Source organism: Neovison vison, chromosome 5 (genome assembly GCF_020171115.1).
Source record: "Neovison vison isolate M4711 chromosome 5, ASM_NN_V1, whole genome shotgun sequence".
Taxonomy (NCBI): Eukaryota; Metazoa; Chordata; class Mammalia; order Carnivora; family Mustelidae; genus Neogale; species Neogale vison.
Genome location: NC_058095.1, coordinates 4757919 through 4780794, shown reverse-complemented (window position 1 = coordinate 4780794; position 22876 = coordinate 4757919). Strand labels below are relative to the sequence as shown.

At 51.3% G+C, this 22876-nt stretch overlaps 1 protein-coding gene across 1 annotated transcript; it reads right to left on the bottom strand.

Moving 5' to 3' along the window:
- Positions 1-1016: 1016 nt before the first annotated feature.
- Positions 1017-19588, bottom strand: ST6GALNAC1 (ST6 N-acetylgalactosaminide alpha-2,6-sialyltransferase 1). Its single transcript, XM_044250333.1, has 9 exons — positions 19362-19588; positions 3908-4541; positions 2939-3107; positions 2615-2786; positions 2274-2412; positions 1922-2022; positions 1660-1749; positions 1464-1563; positions 1017-1208 (listed from the first exon to the last, which is right to left on the bottom strand). Exons 1-9 carry the CDS (start codon positions 19490-19492, stop codon positions 1017-1019), a joined length of 1728 nt encoding a protein of 575 aa, XP_044106268.1. The 5' UTR covers positions 19493-19588.
- Between the last annotated feature and the right edge of the window lie 3288 nt (positions 19589-22876).

Below are 22876 nucleotides of genomic sequence, written 5' to 3'. Positions count from 1 at the left end.
TCTGGGTTCTCTACATGAGGTCTGAGGAAGTGCAGGCCCGGCGGGAGGATGGAGAACCAAAGGGGAGGAAACTGGGTCCTTGTTGCCCCAGGTTTTTATAGAGAGTAATTTTTTAAAATCATTGTGGAATGGGTACCCCAAAAATCGTGCTACGGATTATAAAACAGTGGCCTCAGGACATGATAGAAGATATTTTTTCAAGGGTAGAACAGTAACTCTCATACAAATACAAAATGAACGCATGTCAAGGATTTTATTAACTGGTTAACTAATGAAGAAACCAGTAAGATGCAAAAACCGGTTCGAAGGAGAACCTCGAGTACAGACAGACACACAGGCAGTCAGGAACGTGAACATGAATTTGCTTGTTTGTACAGAACAGGTCACTGCCCCCGGGGGGGTCATCACTTGCCTCTTGACTGTACAAGATTTATTTGCATCTTCACGGGCAAGAATTATTTTTATTACTACCCGTTTTCTGCAACCCAGAGAGTTGTCAAAGAGCTCAAAGACAAGGAAAGGTCCAGATCCTTCTAGAATCAGATAAGTCCCAGGAGGAAGGGTCCTGTAGATGATCCCTAGTGAAATTAAGTAAGGCCTTCAAGATTTCACAGCTGCTAAGTACAAGATTTGGAATTCGAAACCGAATCTCCATGTCTCGTCTCCTAGGCTGGGGCTTTTCCCTGCCGGCGTCAGGTAGCTTTTGGATGGTGAAGGTTGAGATTCAGTGGGCGGTGTGGGCCCGTCATCACTCCATTTAGTTCAAACTCTTGGGTCTCAAGACGGGAGTCCTCCCTCCTTTGAGCATCCATGTTCCAAGGTCTCCAAGGCCTCAATTGGTCATTTGCCATCTTGAACGTGTGTCCCCTTCGGTGCCAGAGTTCCCCGGGGGGACAGGGTCTGGAGGGGCCAGGAGGCCGGCCTGAGCTCCGGGAGAATGGTGGTTAGAGTTTCAAGACTCCCACCTTGCCCGTGCCTTGGAACGGCCCATGAGACCGCAGCGGCCCAGGCCCCAGTCACATCTTTGGTTTGGAAATTATGGGCCGCTGGTACAGTCGGATGATACCTTCGTCGTGCAACCGCTTCCAGAGCGTTCTCTCTAACGGGAAGTCATGGTTGATGTAAAAGACGGTTCGTTTCCAGGACTTATCATAGTAGTGGTCAGAAAAGCGCTCATGGCCCTCGGTGATGAAGCCATAGGCGCTCACCTATGTGAAGGTTGGAAGAGAAATGAGGCCCAAGGTCACTCCCTCCTAGGCTTGTGCTCAAGGGCTACGTGTTATTGGGGGTCTGGGAGGCCCTTCGACCTAGGGGGCCGGGCGCAGGCTCCCTGGTGTACGCTTGCACAGGTGTGTGCATGCACACTCACATCCCTCCCCCGTCCCAGCCGTGGTCCCCCACCGAGGGGCCAGTCCAGGGACCCCCCAGCTGCTTCTCCAGCAGCTCCCGCCGTAGAGTCTCACCTGGTCACAGAGCTGAAGGGCCGTGAGCAACAGGAGGGCTCCCGTGGTGGGGCGGTAGATTCTCCAGTGTTTAGTATCCAGGGTCTTCGATCTCAGAAACCTGGGAAATAGCCCAGCCCCCCTCCCCGCTGTCAGGAGGCGCAGGGATTCGAGGCAACCCGGTGCCTTCCACAAGCGCCGGCTGCTCTGCTCTCACCTGTTCTTTATGTAGCGCATCAAGTCTGGGTGCATCAGCAGGTACCTGTCCATCCGCAAGCTTTCCCGGAAGGCCTCCTGGGGCCGGCGCCTGTGGGTGGCGGTGGGTGTTTCACCTTCCTGACTCGGGCCAAGTCAGGGCCAGGGGCATGGCAGGGGGGCCCCCCTCTCCAGGTGATCGCTAAGGTGGTCCCCACCGGTCCAGCCCTTCACAGCCGCCCAGGACGCAGCTCGGCCAGGGGAGAGGAAGGGGCGGTGGGTACCTGAACCATAGAAGGCTTTTCACCAGCGTCTGATTCAGAAGTAGCGCTTCCAGCCACTCGTAGTCTCGGGTACCCTCCAGGAAGTGCAGGTAGCGGACATCCTGAGGACAAAGGACAGCGGCTCCGGAAGTCCTGCCTTCAGGACCCCCGGGGTGGGGGGCGCCTGTCTCCAGTACCAACCTGCCCTCTTGCCCTACCACAGGCCTGTCTGCCCATCCTCCCTGCCCGTGCCCCTCGGATGAACAGAGCCTGCGTCAGCCAGACTCCAGACACGGGACGCTGGGCTCCCTTTCTCCTCTCGTGCTCCCCATTCAGATTCTGTGTGTGGGCAGGCCCGGTCCTCTTGGCTCACCTTCCCCAGGGGCACGTGCCGGAAACCCCGACCGCCCAAGGCAAGCAGGGACTGCGTTATGGAGAAGGCGGTGAAGCCGTAGAAGGACGTCCGGGTACCCACATCCTGTTCGTAGCCCTTGGTGATAGCTCCACTCAGTCTACGGGCAGACAGGACAGACCCCGTGAGTGCACGAGGGAAAGGCATGGAGGCCGGTGGGGAAGGCAAAGAGAGATGGGGAAGAAGTAGGTATAAAGGGAAAGTCTCTGGACAGCCCAGGCCTTCCACCTTCTGGATCGGGGCGTAGAACACCCTCCTGGATCTCTCAGTCGGGATGGGGCGCTTGGGATGGGACCGCTTACCGGAACACGTAATTGTGGCTGTCTATCTCCTGGCCCATGTGGGAGTTGTTCAGGATGCCCCCGTTGCCCACCACGGCACAGGTGATGCACTGGGAGCTCCCGGGGGGCAGGGCGGCCAGGAGCAGCTGCTGCTGGGGCACCGGAGGGAAGTGTTTCACCACCTTCTGCACCACTGCAAGGAGGGGCTCCGCTCAGAGCCCTGGAGGGGTGGGGGGGAGCGGCCCACCATCTCTCCCAGCGCCGGTGGGGGTCCCCCAGGGAAGAAGCCGGACCAGAGCCAGAGGCTCAGCGGCTCAGGCTCCTCGGGGCGGGGGACAGACTCACGGGAGTGGTTGAGCTCCATGAAGCCAAAGGGCGGTGCGAAGTGCTCTAGGCGCTCCCACTCGCTCTGGTTGAAGTGGTCGGAGTCCAGGAAGAGGGTGAGATTGGCCAGAAAGAGCTTCTGGAGCCAGGGTGACTTGGAGGCCTTGACCTTCACTGAGTCGGGGCAGCTCTACATGCAGGAGGGTGGGTCAGGCAGGCAGAGGCCCAGGAAGGCCATGGCCAGGGGCCGGGCTGGGGGCAGGGGCAGAAAGCGGGCCTCAACGTCCGGAAGGCGCCACTTCTGCTGCCTCTCCCGTCACCTTCGGAGGCCCCCTGATCCTCCTCGCCCTTGTCCTGGCTGCTGGAGCCCCGAGGGTCCCAGAGAACGGACCTTTCTTGGGGCTGGAGGGGATGCACCCTGGTGGGTGGGAGGGGGACGGGGCTGCGGGAGAGCCTGGAGCGCTGGCCGGGGCCTGGCTGCAGGTGTGTGTGCAAACATATGTATTCTGAAGGTTTCCCTCCCGAGGCCGTGGGCCCAGGCTGCTTTTCTTAGAGACGGAAGAGGGGGAAGGCTGGCGAAGCCAAGGCATTCCCACGAATCAGGGTCGGCATCAGGCTGGGGGGTCCTCAGCTATTAGTCCTGCCCCTCCTTGCCCCCTCTCAACCCTTGCCCCTTCCCCCGCCTGAGGAGGGCCCCAGAGCAAGTAGACGTCTCTCCCCCTGCTCAGTGACCTTCCAGACCTTCTGGGGGGCTCCTGGGCAGGACTCTTCTCCCTCGCCCCTTCCCACGCTGCCTGGGCTAGGATCTGGGACCTGCCTTCCCCTCCCACTTCGAACACTTAAGGAAAGAAGGTGGGGGTCAAAGCAGGGTAGGGTAGGGCACTGTGCGGTGGGGATAAGGCAGAGCCTGAGGGCAGAGCCTGGGAGGTCATGGAGGTGGGGGGCTGTCCGCAGGGGGCTTCAGAGCAGGGAGGCTGTGGCCAGACTCACCGACTGTAGGGCCCGCGTGTCAAAGCTATATTGTTCCTCAAAATCCCACTGGGGCTCAGACTTGAAGTTGGTGGCCCGCAGACTTAGCTTTCTCTCTGTGGTGCGGTTCCAGAAGGGAGTGGAGGGTGGTGTGGCCCGGACTGTCTCCCGGGGGGGGACAACCACTGTGGTCACTCCTTTCACTGTCCTCCCCCTGGACCCTGCTCCTGGCATGGTCAGTGCCTCGGCCTGACTTTTTGGCACGGGTGTCCTTGCTGTGGCCTGCGCTTTGCCCTGAGGCTTTGGGGGCTCTGTCCTGGCGGCTGTGGGCTCCTTCTTCTGGTCCTGCTTTCCTTTGATGGTCCTGGGGTCCTGACTGCTCAGCGACAGTGTCTCTGCCCCATCAGAGGCCACCGTCCTGTCCTGCGCCTTCGGAGGCAGCGTGTCCTGCATGGGGTCCTTCTTCTCACTGGCCTCTGCTCTGGTGTCCTTCTGGGTGGGGTGTGCGGTGGCCTGGGCCAGGGGGGCCTCTGTGCTGTTCTCCTGTGCTGACAGCGCCCCCGGGGCCATTGTCCTTCCTCCTGCGGTGGTGACCTGCCATGCAGTCTTGTGGAGAAACCCTGGAGACCTCTTCTCGTCCAGCGTGTGCTGATCCCTAGGGAAAGATGGAAATCTGGATGAAGGCCAAGGATCATATCCACAGGTTGTTAGTATTTTTTCTGGCGCCTTGGGTAGACTTCAAACCAGTTTGCATAAGACATGAAGGCAAGGCGTGTCACCGTCCATACCCCCAGATTAAGCTGCACCCGTTGGCGATGGGTCTAGAAACTTGCCTCTGACCCCTAGAGACCGTGGTGGACTCGCCCTGGGGAGCACATGTACTTGGTGGGCACAAGGGAAGGGGCTCTGTCTGGGCAGGGGCTGGTCCCAAACAGGTGGGCAGAACCCGATTAGTATCTGCCTTGTAAGTCAGACTGAGGAGTTTGGACTTTATCATTCATCTTCTTGTCCAGGAGAAGCTACTGGAGAATTTCAGGTCAGAGATAGGGATTAGGACAAGGGTCTGGGGGCACAGGAGCTGAATTCCAGCCGGGCCATGCTTTCTTCTAGCAGTGGGAGAAGACCGGTGCAGGGTGCCTGCTCTGGCTTCTGGCACCCCCAGTTTTTGGCTCCGAAGATTAGATTTCTTTTCTTTTCATTTCCCCCCTTTTGCCTGAGGCTGCCAAAAGCATCCCTTCATTTCTGCAAATTAGCATTAGGTGTTCCGCTGAGGAAAGCGTGGGGCCTGCACTGGGCAGGTTTCCCCAGCTGGACTTCAAGGTGGGTTCTCTGTGCTACACAGGTTTTCGGGGGATTCCTGGGAACCGTGGGAAAAAGAACTGTCCTTTCTGGTGACCCATAGCCATCACCCTCATGGATTTCCAGATGTCCTTAACTCCTGCTCCTTTCCCTGACATCCTTGGCCTTCCTGGCTCACTTGACGCCTCTTGTCCCAAGTAGCTCTCCTTTGTCTGCTTCTACCATTCTTCTTCCGAGCCCTATATCTCAGACTCGCTGAGGCCACAGAAAGAGAAGGAGAGAGAACATGGAATGTGTAGCCAGAGAGAGCTGAGGGAGAATCCCTAGCACTTTCCATGTCTTAGCTGGTGTGGCTGGGAGAAATCTTAACCCACCTGCCCCTCGGTTTTCATATCTGTAAAATGGGTTGCTGCCTTTTGTTTCCGCAAGAAGTCTCTGTGAGCATTAACACGGGCGTGGCCTCTGGCACAAAATACGTGCTCAGCCAAACCAGTTCCCAGCTTCTCAGCACTGCCTTGGTGCTCTGCTCCCAGTCACTCATGGTTTGTCCTGCGCAAGGTGGGGGTCTCCTGAGTCTGGTCTCCTCCTTCTCTGGTTGCAGCTTTGACGTCCCACCTCCCAACTCCATGGCCTCTAATTTGTTCTTTTATGCGGCAAATATTTATTGAGCGCCTCCTATGTATGGTGGTGTGCTAGTTACTGGGGTATCTTCCTTCCCCGGACAGAGCCCAGGATGTAAAGGGGACGACAGATCATCACACAGATAGACGTCAAGTTGTCCCCCAGACATGGGCTGGGGAATGGGCGAGCATGAAGGAGCCATGGGCGGTGGCCTGACCCACAGCTCCGTCTCCTGGGACAAACGACAGGACTACAAACCTACGGGCTCTGCCGAACTGGGCGTGTCTGGGGATTGTGTTCATTCAAGGGCAAGGTCAAACTCCTCCCTAAGTCGCAAAGTTGGAGGCAATCACACCCAGCAGCCCTTCCCACGAAGCCCGCCACCACTTCCCACATCATCACACAGAAGCTTTAGAGTCTAGAACAGACTCTGAAATATGTAAGACGGAGAACATCTCATTCAACAGATGTTGGGTGCAACATGCTGTGTGGGTCCCGGGAATGCAGATTTGAATAAGGCACAGCCTTTCACCTGTGGAGGACGCTGTAGACATTGTTATTACAGGCGGAAGATGGAGGGGACGTTCATCACTAGAGAAATACAGGGCAGCCCCCCCCCCCCCGGTGGTCTGTGCACGAGGCAGATTATGTCTGTCAATCCTCTCTCATTTAGGGTCTCCCTCCCGCATCGCGGCCAGCCCTTGTGGCAGTACCGTATTTCCTGCTTTCTGGGCACCAGGGAAGCACATTCATTCTGGTTTTGCAAGAAGGGCGCTCTCTGGCCTGACCTTGAAACAGAGAAGGCCTTACTCCTCTGGGAGGTTGTTAGGGAAAAGGCTAGCAGTGGGTCCTTCCGTCTTGGAGCACACGCATTTTTAACTGGCCTCATGTAGCCAATGCCACTGCCTGTTACCAGGCTCAAAGAAGCGATGCGGAGAGTTATCCCCGCCCAGAGGGGAGAGGAAGGCGGTGACAAGGGGCCAGATTGTGACATGGAGCAGCCTGGAAAAACTAATAGCCTTCGAGACTTTTAAGCCTTTATTCCTTGTTTTCCATTTTTAACTAAGAAAAAAAAAATGGAGGGAGGGATTTATCATAAGGATAGAAAATGTCTTGAGGAGCCCAAGCGTAAGATGTGGCAGAGCTTCTAGAAGGGTCTGGAACCTGGAGTCTCTCTCTTAGGCTGCTTTCCGCTCTCCACTCCTCAGCCCGCGTGACGGCGGAGGACGGCCGCCCCAGAACACCTCTTCCCGGGACTCAGGACTCTCTGCTCCCAGTGCTTAATTTTTATGGTTCCGGCCCACTTGTGTCCCTTCCTGTGCCTGACCAACATGGCAAGTGACGCAGGTCCTGGGGTCCACCCTGGGCAGGAGAGGAGGACAGTCTCAAGAGAAAGAGACGGCTGTTGGCTCATGAACTGGATAGACATTGCCGAAGTGTCCATTCTGGAAGGGTACCATCCGTGCAGAGTGGAAACCCTGAGATAGTCCTGATCCTATTCATTTTTAAAATATTTATTTATTTATTTATTTGAGAGAGAGAGAGGAGAGCGCACAAGCAGGGGGACCAGGAGACAGAGGGAGAAGCAGACTTCCGTTGAGCAGGGAGCCCAAAGCGGGGCTCGCTCCCAGGACTCTGGGATCACGACCTGAGCCGAAGGCAGATGCTACATCGAATGAGCCACCCTGGCGCCCCGGTCCAGAACATTCTTGAGGGATCTGGGCCACCTTATGTTGGTGCTGTGAAGTTTGAGTACCGTAAGACTCACTCTTCTCCCCTTCAATGGCACAAGGGAGCTGAAGCTTCAAGCCAGAGGCACAACAAAGGCCTAGGCGTTAGCTCAGAGAGCAAACAGCTCTTGTTACCCACCCGTGAACCTCGGAATCGCCTCCCCCTGCATTTCCCACCCCCAAACCACAAGAGGCCTCTAGAAGTTTCCCTTCCAAAGTGCAAACACCTCGGCACGGCTGTGATCGGGGAGATGGCGCGGCAGGGTGGGCTTCTCCACGAGACGTCTCACACACACGGCCCAGAGAGCTGGCCGTCCGCCTCGTGGCCACGCCAGCCCCAGGCCAGCCCCAGGGAACGGAGCTCCCCCGAACTCCTCTCTACAGTCCCTCCCAGAGGCAGAAGGCACAAGGTCCCTGGCAGGTTACCAATGACTCCTTCACATTTTACAGGGAGTCGCAGCAATGACCTAGGTACTGACAAAATTATGTAATTAAGTTTCATTTCATTTCCCTATAATTAAATACAACTATGATTGCTAGGAATGTGGGTGTCTATGTAGGCATTTCCTTATGCTCATGCATGGTATTTACTGAATGCTCAAATTCCTTCCGTCTGTGTGGTGGGTGCCCTGTATTCGCCTTGTCCAGACCTTGGGCGATCCTGGGTTTGAACAGCATGAGTAAGGCCAGGGTGGGGTGAAGGGGGGGAGCCTGTTTTCTATTAAGGGTTCAGAGGGATAGATAAGTCACGCTTGGATCTCATCCAAGCAAAACAACAACTCAGTATCAAAGTCTGATCTAGTTGGGAGGTAAAAATATAAAATGTTGCACTTTAAAAATAAATTTATCCTTAGCAGGGTTTACCTGGCTCTGTGCAATAAAGGAAATGGATACAAAAGATTAATTATCTGGCATCCTCTTCCCTCTTAAGTCTGAATTACCCAACACCGCGGGAGACCTGGAAGTGAAGAAAGGGCAAAAGGCTCAGAGTTTATATGTACTTGAAGTCATGAAAAACTGTGGGCAAGAGAGCAGAGTTTTCCCACGAATATGGCAGAGATGATCCTTGAATACTGTGTGGATTAGGGGCACTGACCCACACACTGTCGAAAATCTGCACATGACTCTTGGCTCCCCAGACCTTGACTACTAATAAATAATAAATAATAATATAAATAAAAATAATAAAATAAAAAATAGAATAAAAATAATAATAAATAAATAATAATAAAAATAAAATCTTTAAAAATATCTACGTACATAATACATATAACATATAAAATATATGTTGACTTGTTTATGCTGTTGGCCAGAATCCTTACCAATAGCATAAACAAGTCAACATATATTTTGTATGTTATATGTATTATGTACATAGATATTTTTAAAGATTTTATTTATTTATTTGACAGAGAGAGACACAGCGAGAGAGGGAACACAAGCAGAGGGAGAGGGAGAAGCAGGCTTCCCGCTGAGAAGGGAACCCGACATGGGGCTCTATCCCAGGATCCTGGGATCATGACCCAAGCCAAAGGCAGACGCTTAACAAGGGAGCCACCCAGGTGCCCCTATTATGTACATATCCTTACAATAAAGTCAGCTAGAGAAAGGACAATGTCCCTCATAAAACTATAAGGAAGAGAAGATACACGTACACTACTGTACTGTAAAAAATCCATATGTAAACAGACCCACATGGTTCAAACCATGTTGTTCAGTGCTCAATTGTATCTACCAGAAATAATACAGGGAGTGTTGAAGGTGTCTCAGCCACGGAAGAGGTCATCCCAACTGAACCTGACCAATAACACCCGGAATCCGAGGCCATTGATAAAACCAGTAGGAATAGAAGATTATTTTATCAAGGAAAAGACAAGAGCTCAAAAGACCTCCTTGATGATCTCGCAATTCCACTTCTAGATATTTATCCTAAGAGGGGCCCCTGGGTGGCTCAGTGGGTTAAGCTGCTGCCTTTGGCTCAGGTCATGATCTCGGGGTCCTGGGATCGAGTCCCGCATCGGGCTCTCTGCTCAGCGGGGAGCCTGCTTCCTCCTCTCTGTCTGCCTGCCTCTCTGCCTGCTTGTGATCTCTGTCTGTCAAATAAATAAATAAAATCTTTAGATATTTATCCGAAGAAATGAAAACACTAATCTGAAAAGACATGCACACCCCTGTGTTCACTGCAGCGTTATTTACAATGGCCAAGACATGGAAAACAGCCCAAGGGCCCAGTGACAGATGAATGGAGAAATATATATGTATATGTATATATATATTATATCCATTTATATATATATGGATATGTATATATATATATATATATATATAAAATAGAATACTGCTCAGTCATAAGAAAGAATGAGGTCTTGCCATTTGCAGCAACTTGGATGGGCATAGAGGGTATTAGATTAAGTAAAATGAGCCAGACAAAGACAAATACCGTAGGATTTCACTTATATGTGCAATCTCAAAAACAGATAAAAATGAAACAGAACAGAAACAGACTCGTAGTTACAGAGAGTACAATGGTGGTTGCCAGAACAGAGGTGGTAGGGGAGGATGGGCAAAATGGGTCCGAGGGATTAGGAAGTACAGTGTCCCGCTAGTAAAATAAGTAAGACACAGGGCTGTACAGTACAAGCCTAGGGGACATAGTCCATAATATTCTGACAATTTCATATGGTGACAAATGGAAACTGGCCTGATTGTGAGCACTTCATAATATATATAAACATCAGTTCATTCTTGTGCACCTAAAACGGATATACAATATTGTGTATCTGTTATTCTTCAATAAAATCCCAAAACCAGAAACCCTTTGATTTCCTAAATAATTCTGGGCTCTGATGTTCAGTGGAACAGATGATAGAAGAGGCTCCAGGCATCACAGGCTCCTGCTCCGTGATGAGTGGCTGGTCACAGTCACGCCTCCACTCGCGGCCTCGCGACCCGGACCCCCTCCCCGCAGTCCCCACAATCCGCTTTCCTCATCGCTCGCTCATTCTATCCGGGGCATGCTTGCCTCTTCGGGGTTACACATCTGGTTCCCCATCCTTGGCTTCCCTTATGCCTCTCCTTGAAAGGGGAACAAACCCCAGGCTCCCCAGCACTGCCTTTCCTCACCCCCAGCCCAGGCCCCTCCTTGATGGGCGGCTCTCACCCGCAGCGCCCGCCTTCGTGGTCAGCCCAGCCTGGAGCCGCTGAAACTCCCTTGGTGTCCACATAGCTCTTTAGGGGCTCTGGTCTTATCTGAAATGGAAACCAGTCATTCCATTGTCCCCCCCCATACCCCAAACTCTGCAGTATCTTACCCCCAGGAAATCCTGAAACTTTTTGTATGATTTACATTTTAGAACTTTACTTTGAAACTCTAGATGGGTCCACAAGTTGCTTCCATCACTAAAATTGTACTTTGCTTTAACGAGCCTTAATTCTCTTTGTAGGCTGGGAAAAACAATACAGAAATCTGTATTCTGTTGTTACTCCAAATGTTCTTTTTTCAAATCAAAGCCAATTCTCTTATTTGTTTAGCTTCTGGCCAATTAAATCCTAATGGAGAACAATATAAAATGGGAACAGAAGAGGAAACACATCTAAGCCACTGTTTCTAGTGCTTTAGGAACTGGATCCAATTTCCAAAGCTCTCCCCCAACAGAGGGGCCCAGAGTATTCCCTGAGATCCTGTTCACTGAAGTAACTGTGGCCCGGGAAATGGGAAGCTGGTTTAAAATTTGGATGTGCTCCCTCCCTCTGATACATGAATAACACACAGGTCTCTCCAGACCCCCTGGGGTGAGTCTTGAGAGTTTAGGAAAGTAGGGACGACCTTGAACAGGGTGGTGGAGGGTGGGACCAGGGTAACAGGGGAAGAAAGTGTTTTCAACAAAACAGTGGCAGGTACGTAGAGGTCCAGAATCACAGATACGAGGCGAGACCCTGTGCTCCAGTGGCTGGAAACTCTCCCCGCGAACCTAGATTGTTCAAAGCGGGGTCAGTTTTCATCACCCGGATCTGGCACCGGGCTTAGCTCTTTTGCGGCTAATCACACCTGCAAGTACAATTTGTTTCAGGGGTAAGCCCGAGTTCCGGGGACATTTTTATCCTGGCGTGTTTGACATAGTGACCTTGGGGGAAAATAAGATTCCTCCCCTTCCCCAGCCCTCCGCCCGAGAGTTAGGAGAAGAGCGAGGGGTCCAGTGGGCCGCTACCCCTGCCGTCTGTTGGGGCCAGAAGCTCTGCCCAAGAAACTGCCAAACCCCACAAGTGGGGTGGCTTTTAATAACTTCCAGATGAGGCTCCCTGAGGCCACAGGGCAGCACGATCAGCCCATCCCCCACGAGGAGGCGGCCACCCCGCTGTGGCTGTTACCTACCCAAGACTCAACCTCTGGAACTCTGGCTGTTCTCCTGTGTTGCGCTTGAGTCTGACACAAAACTAACTTCTTGGCACTTGGCAAAAAGGCGGTGGCACACACGGGGCGGGAAGGAGCCTGCTTTAGTTCCAGCCCGGCCAAGAACCAGTCCGCTGTGTGACCTTGGGCGAGTCACAGCACGCTTAGACCCCTTGCTTTCTTATCTATTAGATGGGAACCTTTTTTTTTTTTTTTTTTTTAAGATTTTACTTATTTATTTCACAGGGAGAGAAAGCATGAGAACACGGGCAGGGAGAGCAGCAGGCAGAAGGGGAAGCAGGCTCCCCGCTGAGCAGGGAGCCTAACACGGGGCTCGATCCCAGGACTCTGGGATGATGACCTGAGCTGAAGGCAGATGCTTAACGACTGAGCCACCCAGGCGACGCCCCCCCCCCCAGATGGGACTCTTTTTTTAAAAAAAATATTTTATTTATTTATTTGACAGAGAGAGAGACACAGCAAGAGAGGAAACACAGCAAGGGGAGCGAGAGAGGGAGAAGTAGGTTTCCTGCCGAGCAGGGGGCCTGATTCGGGGCTCGATCCCGGGACCCTGGGACCATGACCTGAGCTGAAGGCAGACGCTTCACCAACTATGCCACCCAGGCATCCCCCCTGAGATGGGACCCTTCATACCAGTCTCATAATACCATTGTGAGGACTTCATGGTGTTATAAAAGCCACTTGGGAAAGTACCATGTTACACAGATGGGTCGGGTGCTAACACGTAGACAGACAGTGACCATCCGCTCCCCTTTGGGTTCACGTGTCCAGAGATTGAAGCCAAAAAGGGCGATAGGCGTCAAGGCCATGGTAAGTGACATTTCATTCACAGCACTAAACCACTTAATTGAGAAGTCAAGAGGTAGCAGGTGGCATGTGACTTAGAAATAGGATGGTACGGGGCACCTGGGTGGCTCAGTCGGTCAGGTGTCTGACTCCGGCTCAGGTCATGATCCTGGGGTCCTGGGATCAAGCCCCACATCGGGCTCCTGCTTAGTGGGAAGTTTGCATCTCCCTCTCCCTCTGCTGCTGCCCCTGCTTGTGCTCTTTCTCTCTCTGAAAAATCAATAAATAAAATCTTTAAAAAAAAAGGTGGTAAATACCAGAAGAAAGGGCAGAAAATTGAAGTAGGCACCTTGGGAATCAGGATTCTGGAGGAAGGAGAAGTCACAGGGAGCGCTCTGTGTTCAGTACTATCTGGAACATTTGCATGTTAGCGTAATAAAAAATAAATAAATAAAGGGGGAAAACATGAAAACTAAATGAGATATCTTATCAAAAATTCTATGAAAATCTGAAAATGCAATGCAACATGTAGTGAACAGATACTCAGTGACTGTTGCGTGATTAGATTCCTGGTACTTAGAACTATCTGTTGAGGATTAACGATGAGACAGCCAGAGTCACTGATCTTAAGAAGGTCCAGCTCTAAGAGGAGAACAGACATAAACAGTGACCCGGAGTTAGCAATCCGAGGCTATTAGTCACGCAGGCGTGGGGAGAGAGTGTAGACACGACCCAGGGACGGGGTTCTGCTGGGGGGGAGGGGCGCTTCACTATGGCAGTGGGGGGGGCCCTAGATGGGTCTTCTGTTCCTGAATCTTCAGAAACGAACTTTGCTGAATTATTCTTTCTTTTATAAAAGCAATGTGCGCTCATTCCCAAAAAAGCAGAAAAGAAATTTAAGCAGGAAAGGATATCAGCCAGTGATTGTGGAATCACAAGAATTTGCTGGTTGCCCCTTAGGGGGCGCACACCCAGATCCCCTTCCGAAAATTCCCACACCTAAGCTGGTGGGCATGGAATAGCTAAGAGACAGAGACGATGGATGTCTCGAAGGCAATACAAGGGCCAAGAATCAGCGTCGCCCCCCGGCACCCCCCCCCGACCCTGGCACCACATCTGGTATCCGGGAGCCCTTGATGCCATCCTGGGAAGGGGGCAGAGGAACAAGAACGGCTGAAATTAGGTTTCCCAGACGCTCGGTGAACGGGGGTCCACAATCAGAAATCGGGAGGTTATAGAAAATAAAGTTATATTTCTTAGACCAAAAGAAAAGAAAAAGAAAATCCATAGCCCTGATTTTATAGCTCACGCTTCCCGGGTTAGCTCTAAAGCCAACACAAGGCACAGAGCCTTTAAGGGCAAAGTCATTCCAGACCAGGAAACCTAAGCAGGTAGAGACAAGGTCTGAGATCCGTATCTACATACCCAGGACCACGTAGGAGACTGGGACCAAATGAAGAAAATCCGAAAGGTAGTCCAGTAACCTCGGCTGGAAATCATACCGTCCTATCCCTTTGTTGGCAAATCCAGCCAATCTCATTCCCAATCCTTTCTCCCTAATGTCCTTCCACCGGAGCCTTCCTGCCCAGGGCTCCTACCGTAAACCATTCCAACAGCCTCAATCCCAGCCACCCTGAGAACACCCCCCCACAGTCTCCCCTATAATCTGGTAACAGAGGAGTCTTGAAAACGCAGGAATGTCATCAAGTCCCTCATGCTAAAGTTTTCGGTAGCTGGAGAATAAAATTTAAACTGTTGATACGTTACCGAGGGTCCTGCCTTTACTCTTTGGTCAACGAGCATTGAAAAAATACCACCGTTTCTGGGACCGGCTCAAAATACTGTGGGAAGAGACAAATAAGCCAGTCCCTACCCATAGGAAATGCACTGTCTGTCAGGAAACAAACTTTGGGTTCAGGACAACGCGTTATGAGGGGTGTGATAGAGGAAGGAGGGACAGTGCTCGCCCAGGGCATGGCTGGGAGCGGGACTCTGGAGCTGGCTGGTCTGGGTTTGAACTTAACTGACCAAGGTGACCTTGAATAATTTGCCTAACCTCTCTTATTTGGAAAAGAGGGTGTTGTTAACAACAATATTTACCCCAAAGCCTTGATATGTGGTCGCTAATCAGGGATTTTGGAGGCCAGTGCCTGGCATGCCAAGCCCTCTAGCGTCAAGTTTCATTAGTCACCAAGCTCTCACGCCCGCACACGCCCGCCAGTTCCCGTGTCTACACTGCTGCTCCCGCCGCTTCCTCGGTGCGCAATCTTCCTGCGGGCCGAAATGTCCCACGGCCTTCAGGCGCTCTACAAACACCACCCTCTCCAGGATGTTCTCCGTACCCTGCCCCCGGGGTTGAAATGACTCTTTTCATTTTGCTCTCATAGCGCCTGGGACTTAACTGCGGGGACTTCTCACGACTCCTAACACCCCGCACTGTCTCTGGTTCTGTCTCCGTCTCTCTGCTCCGTTAGACTTTGAGGCTCTGGAGAGTCAACCTGTCCGAGGGAGGGAAAAGCACGGATTTTGGAGCCCAAATCCCCCGGGTTCACATCTCCAGTTTGCGACTTCCTGGCTGGATGGAATTAGGCTCAACTTATTACTTTTTTTTTTTTTTAAGATTTTTTTTTTTTTAATGTCATCTCCACACTCAGCACAGGGCGCGAACTCACAACCCCGGGATCAAAAGCCGCAGGCTCCACCTACCCAGCAAGGCCGGCGCCCCCAGGCTTAATATTTTGAGCTTCATATCCTTCATTTGTGTAAAAGAATAAAAATGCTACTCTTGGGCGACAATTGTGAGGACCAGAAATAACCCACAGAAAGCTTCTGAACATGGATTCAGGTGTACGGACATCTCCAGCTCTGAAATGATAATCTTGTGTCATAAACAAGGAAATACCTCGGTAACAATGACCTTCAGAAACCACAGATAACAGGGCACCTGGGGGGCTCAGTTGGTTAAGTGACTGCCTTGGCTCAGGTCGTGGTCCTGGAGTCCCCAGACTGCTTCAGGCTCCCTCCTCAGCAGGGAGTCTGCTTCTCCCTCTGACCCTCCCTGCTACCAAACTCACTCTCTCAAATAAATAAAAAAAATTTTTTTTAAAGAAACCACGGATTGGGGCGCCTGCGTGGCTCTGTGGGTTAAAGCCTCTGCCTTCAGTTTGGGTCATGATTCCAAGGTCCTGGGATCGAGCCCCGTTTCGGGCTTTCTGCTCAGCGGGAAGCCTGCTTCCTTCTTCCCTCTCTGCCTCTCTGCCTACTGTGATCTCTGTCTGTCCTTACCCATAGGAAATGGGTATGAATAAATAAATAAATAAAATCTTTCAAAAATAAATAATAAATAAATAAAATCTTTAAAAAAAAAAAGAAAAAAAGAAACCACTGATGCACATTTGGGTTGGCGTTTTACAACTCCATTTTATCTGATTTTATTTTCCCCAGGCTGCACCGTGGGGAGAGATGCCTCAGCTCCCCCTGCACCCCCCGCCCCCACCCTCCACCCCCACCTCCCGTCTTGAGCTGCACCCTTGTCTCTCCCTCCCACCCCTCTCCTTCATCAAAACGTGACCTGATTTTCCACTTCTTCCTTCCCTCCCGCCCCAGGTCCTCTTCACCTTGTATTTCAAAGGCTAAAGCCACCTGTCAGCCCCAGTCCCTCCCTTCCTCGCGGGATAATCCGCTTGTGAAGTCCGTCCCTTGGTGGCCACTATGGGCCAGCCCAACGCGGTGACTCACTCCTCGTCCTAATCTATCTTGTTCCCTTCGGACAGACTTACCATTGCACAATACCGTTTTCAGGAGGTCGCCTCCCTGCCTAAAAGCCTCCTGGCGTCTACCCTCACCCGCGCCCTTCTGGAATGCCCTTCCCCTGCTCCCGAGATCGAGCCCCTCATTTCTGCAAGGCGTGTTGGTCCGCGGCTCAGCCAAGAGGACACAGGCAGTCCCGCCTCCCTGTTTGTGCTTTCTGCCCACACGCCTTACCTGAGCCCTGTGGGTCTCGGATATCCGAGACCCATCTTCTCATGGAAGCTTCCAGCGGACACACCTCCTTCCCTCTCGGGACCTCTGCTCTCAAGGTGCTCACTCGTCACTTGGTTTGTGGCTTAGTTATGGAGACGCTTTACTGAGACGTCTCAGTGCATTACCTTCTCCCTCATGTCTAACGCCTTGGGCAGTTCAATAACTTTATAGTCATGTTTCATGGTTAAAACTCAGTCTAGGGGCACTTGAGTGGCTCGCTCAGTGGCTAAAACATCTGCCTTTGGCCCTGGTCATGATCCCAGGGTCCTGGGGACCGGCTCTCTGCTTAGCAGGGGGCCTGCTTCTCTCTCTTTGCTCCCCCTGCTTGTGTTCCCTCTCTGGCTGTCTCTGTCAAATAAATAAATAAAATCTTAAACAACAACAACAAAAAAACTCAGTCTAAAAAAGTTACAGCAGGGCGTCTGGGTGGCTCAGTGGGTTAAGCCGCTGCCTTTGGCTCAGGTCATGATCTCAGGGTCCTGGGATCGAGGCCCGGGCTCTCTGCTCAGCAGGGAGCCTGCTTCCTCCTCTCTCTCTGCCTACCTCTCTGCCTGCTTGCGATCTCTGTCTGTCAAATAAATAAATTAAAAAAAAAAATCTTAAAAAAAAAAAAGTTACAGCAAAGATTGAAAAAAAAAAAAAAGAAACCCTAAATTCAGTCTCATCCATTTTAAAGCTCCAGGTGTCCTCTCGGTTCAGAGCTCTTTCCCCCACCCCGCCAGGTCAGAGCCAAGGCTTGGGGGGTGGGGCAGGAGGGGTGGGGGAGGTGGAGAAGCTGGAGGGAGCGGGGCCAGAATCCGGGTCAGCCACAGCGAGGATCTTCCCTTGGTTCTGAAAGCCTAGCTCTTCTGTGGACATGCACACCCGTTGTTCTAACCTTCTCAAAGGGTTATCTGGGGGCGCCTGGGTGGTTCAGTCGTTAACCGTCTGCCTTGAGCTCAGGTCATAGTCCCAGGGTCCTGGGATCGAACCCTACATCAGACTCCCTGCTCCGTAGGAAGCCTACTTCTCCCTCTCCCATTTCCCATGCTTGTGTTCCCTCTCTCGCTGTGTCTCTCTCCGTCAAATAAATAAATAAAATCCTTAAAAGAATAAAAAAAGGGGTGACCCGATGGCATCTGTTGGCATTTGCTGCCAGTGTACCCATTGCCTTGGCCATTCCAATCTTAGAAATTTGCCTTCTCAAATACCCATGTAAGTGTGTGACGAGCCAGTGGCAACCCAATAGGGTCAACCCAAGGGTCAACCGATAGAGATTGGTTGAGTAAACCCATATCCTTGCCATGCACCGTGAGTAAAATGGGAGTAGATTTGTACATGTCGACACGGAAGGATGTCCATGGCATAGTGTCGATTTAAAAAGCCAGCCCGTGGAACAATGTGTGTGGTGTGAAGCCTACCTACCTGCCATATATCCACTTATCTACCCACCTATCTGGTTTTTTTTTTTTAAGATTTTATTTATTTATTTGCCAGAGAGAGAGAGAGAGAGAGAAAGCACAGGCAGGCAGAGAGGCAGGCAGAGGCAGAGGGAGAAGCAGGTTCCCGCCCGACCAAGGAGCCCGATGTGGGACTCGATCCCAGGACGCTGGGATCATGACCTGAGCCGAAGGCAGCCGCTTAACCAACTGAGCCACCCAGGTGTACCCCCACCTGTCTGTTTATCCATCTGTGGTAAGGGCTTGTGTAACATAAGGTAAAAAGCACAAGCTAAAGAAGAACACCAGGTTTTGAATCCTGGCCATGCGACTTCCTAGCAGGGTGACCTTGGGAGGTTCACTTTCTGTATCTCTGTAAATTCATAACCATCAGAATTAATTAATGGTACATAAGGCATTTTGAATAGAAGTGTTGCCTACAATTATGTAATAATTATAGGTCCACTAAAGAAGCAAGTGTGGTCAGCCCTTAAGAGTGGATAGACATGGGGGTGTGATGGGGGACCCTCACTTCTTGCTTGGATTTTTCTAAACATTATGAAAGCATGTATTACTTTCAAATTTTAAGAGTAGTGAAATAAAGTCATTCCCCCAAAAAAACTAGTCTGGAAAGAAAAAAGGTCTTCTGCAGCTGGAGATGTGTTGATGCTCTAAGAAAATTGATCTACAAGGTCCTTCTGAAGGATGAACTTGGAGCCCAGAAGTAAGCTAAGCGGGAGGTATCAAAGTTTCTCACCAGGTCCTCAAAGAGAATGAGATTTAGAAGGGAAGGGTAACCACGGTGTAAATCTTTTACTTTACGACACCGTGAATGGCAGGAGTGGCATGTGAGAACTATCCCCAAAGCCCCTGTTGTTACTCACAATCCCAGAGGGAGACGTCATCTCCCATCTGTGCCTTCCAGAGACCCAAACCCATCGTTGGCCAGCTCCTGCCCATGTTTCCGCTCGATGTGGACACCTTGGTTTCCCCACTCCTACCACCTGTGTGTTCCCTACGTGCCCCCTTGGATCTCCCTTGCCAGGGGGTCCTTGACAACATTCCTGCTTGCTGACACCCCGTGTGGACACGACAGCATCTCGGGGCTCCCAGGGCTTCCCTGGGCTAGAGTCCTTTAATGTGCTTCCAATAGAGTATGAGGAATTTGGGAAGGGTCAGAGCCTTACCTGGAAGGTTTTATGTTGGGCTCCTTCATAAAGGAGGGCAGCAGGAAGAGGAAAACCACCAACACCGCCAAAAGCAAGAGCCACTGGGCGGCATGGTTCAGACGGCTGATTCGAGGCAGACAGGTCCTCATGACGCTGGGTCAGGCACCGCCAGAAGGTTCTGCATATCCTGGAGCTCTGATGGGGCCCGCAGCTGGTTTGAGCGCTGACGCCTCCTGGTCAGGGAGTGCACACCTCTTGTCTTAACAATGAGCCACTCGGGTAAACAGGGAGTTTATCAGCATCTGCCAGGGGAAGGAGGAGCTGCTGTCCCTGCTTTGCAAGGGCTGGCGTGGCTTGAAGGAAAAGAAACTCCTTTTGTTCAAACAAGTTTACTTTCCTTTTCTTGGTCTCAGGAGCCAATTTCTGCATGTAGAGCTTTATGAGAAACATGTACGTGTTATAGGGAACCTCGCTTTTATCAGGTTCCAAACCCCTGGGGATCCTGGGCAGCTGCACGGGCTGGAAGACCCCTGCACGGCCTCCGTGTGCCACATGACCTTTAGGAGAAAAGCACAGGGACTCTCTTTGGCTTGGAGAGCCCTCTAGCAATAGTCCCTCAAAGAACATTGTGCCACCAGAGACTAGAACTACGAGGACAGCTCATTTCCAAGGCATTCCAGAGTCCCGGCTCTCAATCCTGGGATGCATACAGGAAACACTTGGGAAACTTTCCTACACCAGGTTGCAGAGAAACCAACAAAGCCAGGATCTCCGGTACATACTGTTTTTCTGGCAGGGTTTTTTTTTTTTTTTTTTAGTCCCCCAGGTGATTCCAATATGCAGCCATGCGGAGGACTGATTTACAGTCATCCGGCTCAGCCTTGCCGATGTCCCTTTGGCAGTCATGACCGTGACAGCCCTGAGCTCATACGTGCAGGCGGGAGCTTGGAGCCAGGCTCTGGGGGGGCTGTCCTCGTGCAGTGATGCCTTTGCAGCTGCTCGAGGTGCTGGTGTGGTTGTCAACCCCATTCTACCGTTGGCGAAACCTCCCGGGGCTCAGATCTCCTCAGCGTGGAGACCCATCCAGAGGACCCAGAGAAATCATTAACTCTACTTTGATATGAGGAATAAAAGCCGTAATGCTTAGGGGGAATGTGCAACTCAGAGGAATAATGATCGAGTTCGGGGTAGAAAACAGAAGATGCAGAGAAGCAGCCCTCCCTGAAGTACATATTCAGAGGAATGCACAGCTTCCCATTCTGTACCCAACGTCCTTGGCCTTCACCCAGGACACGCACCAATAAATGCTTAAAACACCTTCGCCAAGCAGGATGAAAAAGGCAAAACATGCTTCTGAGTGGCAGGGGGTAATACGGACGCACGATGGCCTTCCCTTGTCCCGCACCGCACCCTGGAACTCAGGGCGCTATTCCAGGGATTGGGCTGGGAGCAAGAAGAAAAGATCCTTTCGGTACTAATTTAATCTCTCTCTCTCTCTACCTGAACACACCTAACCTGTAACGGCTGATAGAATGACTCTATAAACAACTTCTGAATGACTCTATAAACAACTTCTGAATGGACTCGGATCAAATCATCACCCTTTGCTTTAAGTGATCCTTAAGTGACCGGAGTTCCCCTGTGAACTTGCCACAAACGATTACCCTACGCCCTGCTTCCAGTTTGCAATGCTAGGCAAATCACCTGCACAAGGGGAAGGCGTTTTCTTACCCCCTGCCCGGTTCCACAGCAAGGAGTGTCTCTCTCATCTCGCCCCCTGTTTTGGGGAAGGCTCTCGGGGTCCGTGTTCTCTCTGGCTTGCAGAGCATGAAGATCTAGGGGGGCTCCCGGGTGTAAGCTGTGCTGCGGAACACGGTCTGTGCTGCTCGCCACCTCGGGGGCGGTTGAACTTGAAGCTATGGAAGCCCTGCGGGGAGCGGGGCGGAGAGGGGGCCGGATCATCCACAGTTCTAGCTTCCTGGTTATCAGGGAGCAACCAACGCTGCTGCAGTGCATGCCTGTGCGCCGTGGGAGATCCAGAGGGACACGTGTTCTAGTGGAAACAGACTCTCCAAATGGGTTTCCAGCCATCTCCCCTGTTCCACTGTTTCACATTCAGTAAGGTCAACTCCCCTCTCCTTTTTAAAGCTTTTGCCTTCAGTTTTTATACACCTGTCACCAGGAGGCACGAGACCTCCCATGCAGACAAAGTTGTTAAAAGATCATTTTCAGGGTACCTGGGTGGCTCAGTGGGTTAGGCGTTTGGCTTCGGCTCAGGTCATGATCCTGGGGTCCTGGGATCGAGCCCCTCACTGGACGCCCTGCTCAGGGTGGAGCCTGCTTCTCCCTCTCCCTCTGCCTGCTGCTGCCCCCTGCTTGTGCTCTCTCTCTCTCTCTGTCAAAGAAATAAATAAAATCTTAAAAAAAATTAAAAGATTTTCGGGAAAAGGGAAGCTCGCGACTCTCATATGGATAGGAAACATGAAAATGTGTTAAAGATTTTTTCCTACTCATGAGAGTGAGTAGATGCGGTAATTGATTCAAAAGAGAAGGCTGGAGGCACGAATTAACATAGAATAAGGATAGCTGACCATGAACGGCAAGTGGGCCCAAACTGGTTTTTCCACAGGGAGGACAAGCAGAATCAGTGTGACTATCAACTCCCTACAATTTACAGAATTGTAAAATAGTTCAAAGGCTAGAATAGTAAATTGTAAAATAGTTCAATAGGCTAGAATCAGCTAAGCTGGAAGGTTATCTCCTAGATGATGCATCCTTTTCCACGTAAACACACGTGGTGTTTCTAGAGTGAAGGTAACTTGGAACCACTCCAGGATTGCAATTGTTGGAAACGTCCTCTCCACGGGAAGATACTCTTGGTGACTTAGGGGAATGCTCGTACTGACGGAAAGAGGTCAGCTGTTTAGGGACATTGAGTAGCAGGCGTTCAGCCTCCCCTTATATGTCCTGCCTTCTCTGTTTTCTGTACCCCGCTCACCCCTAACTTTTAAAAAACAGTCTCATTGTGATATAAGTTATGTACTATTTAGTTCACACACTTAAGTGTACAATTCAATGGAATGAATTGAGTGTATTTACAGAATGGTGCAACCATCGTAATACTCTAATTTTATTATTAGTTTTTTTATTATTAGTTATTTTTATTTTTAAGTCATTTCTACACCCAACATGGGGCTCGAACTCACAACACCGAAATCAAGCGTCCCAAGCTCTGCTGTTGAGCCAGCCAAGCACTGCTCAGTAATCTGATTTTAAAACATCTTCATTGGGGCGCCTGGGTGGCTCAGTGGGTTAAGCCGCTGGCTTCGGCTGGGGTCATGATCTCAGGGTCCTGGGATCGAGTCCCGCGTCAGGTTGTCTGCTCAGCAGGGAGCCTGCTTCCCTCTCTCTCTCTCTTCCTGGCTCTCCATATACTTGTGATTTCTCTCTGTCAGATGAATAAATAAAATCTTAAAAAAATGCAAACTATTAAAAAAAATAAAAATAAAACATCTTCATCACACTCGAAGGAA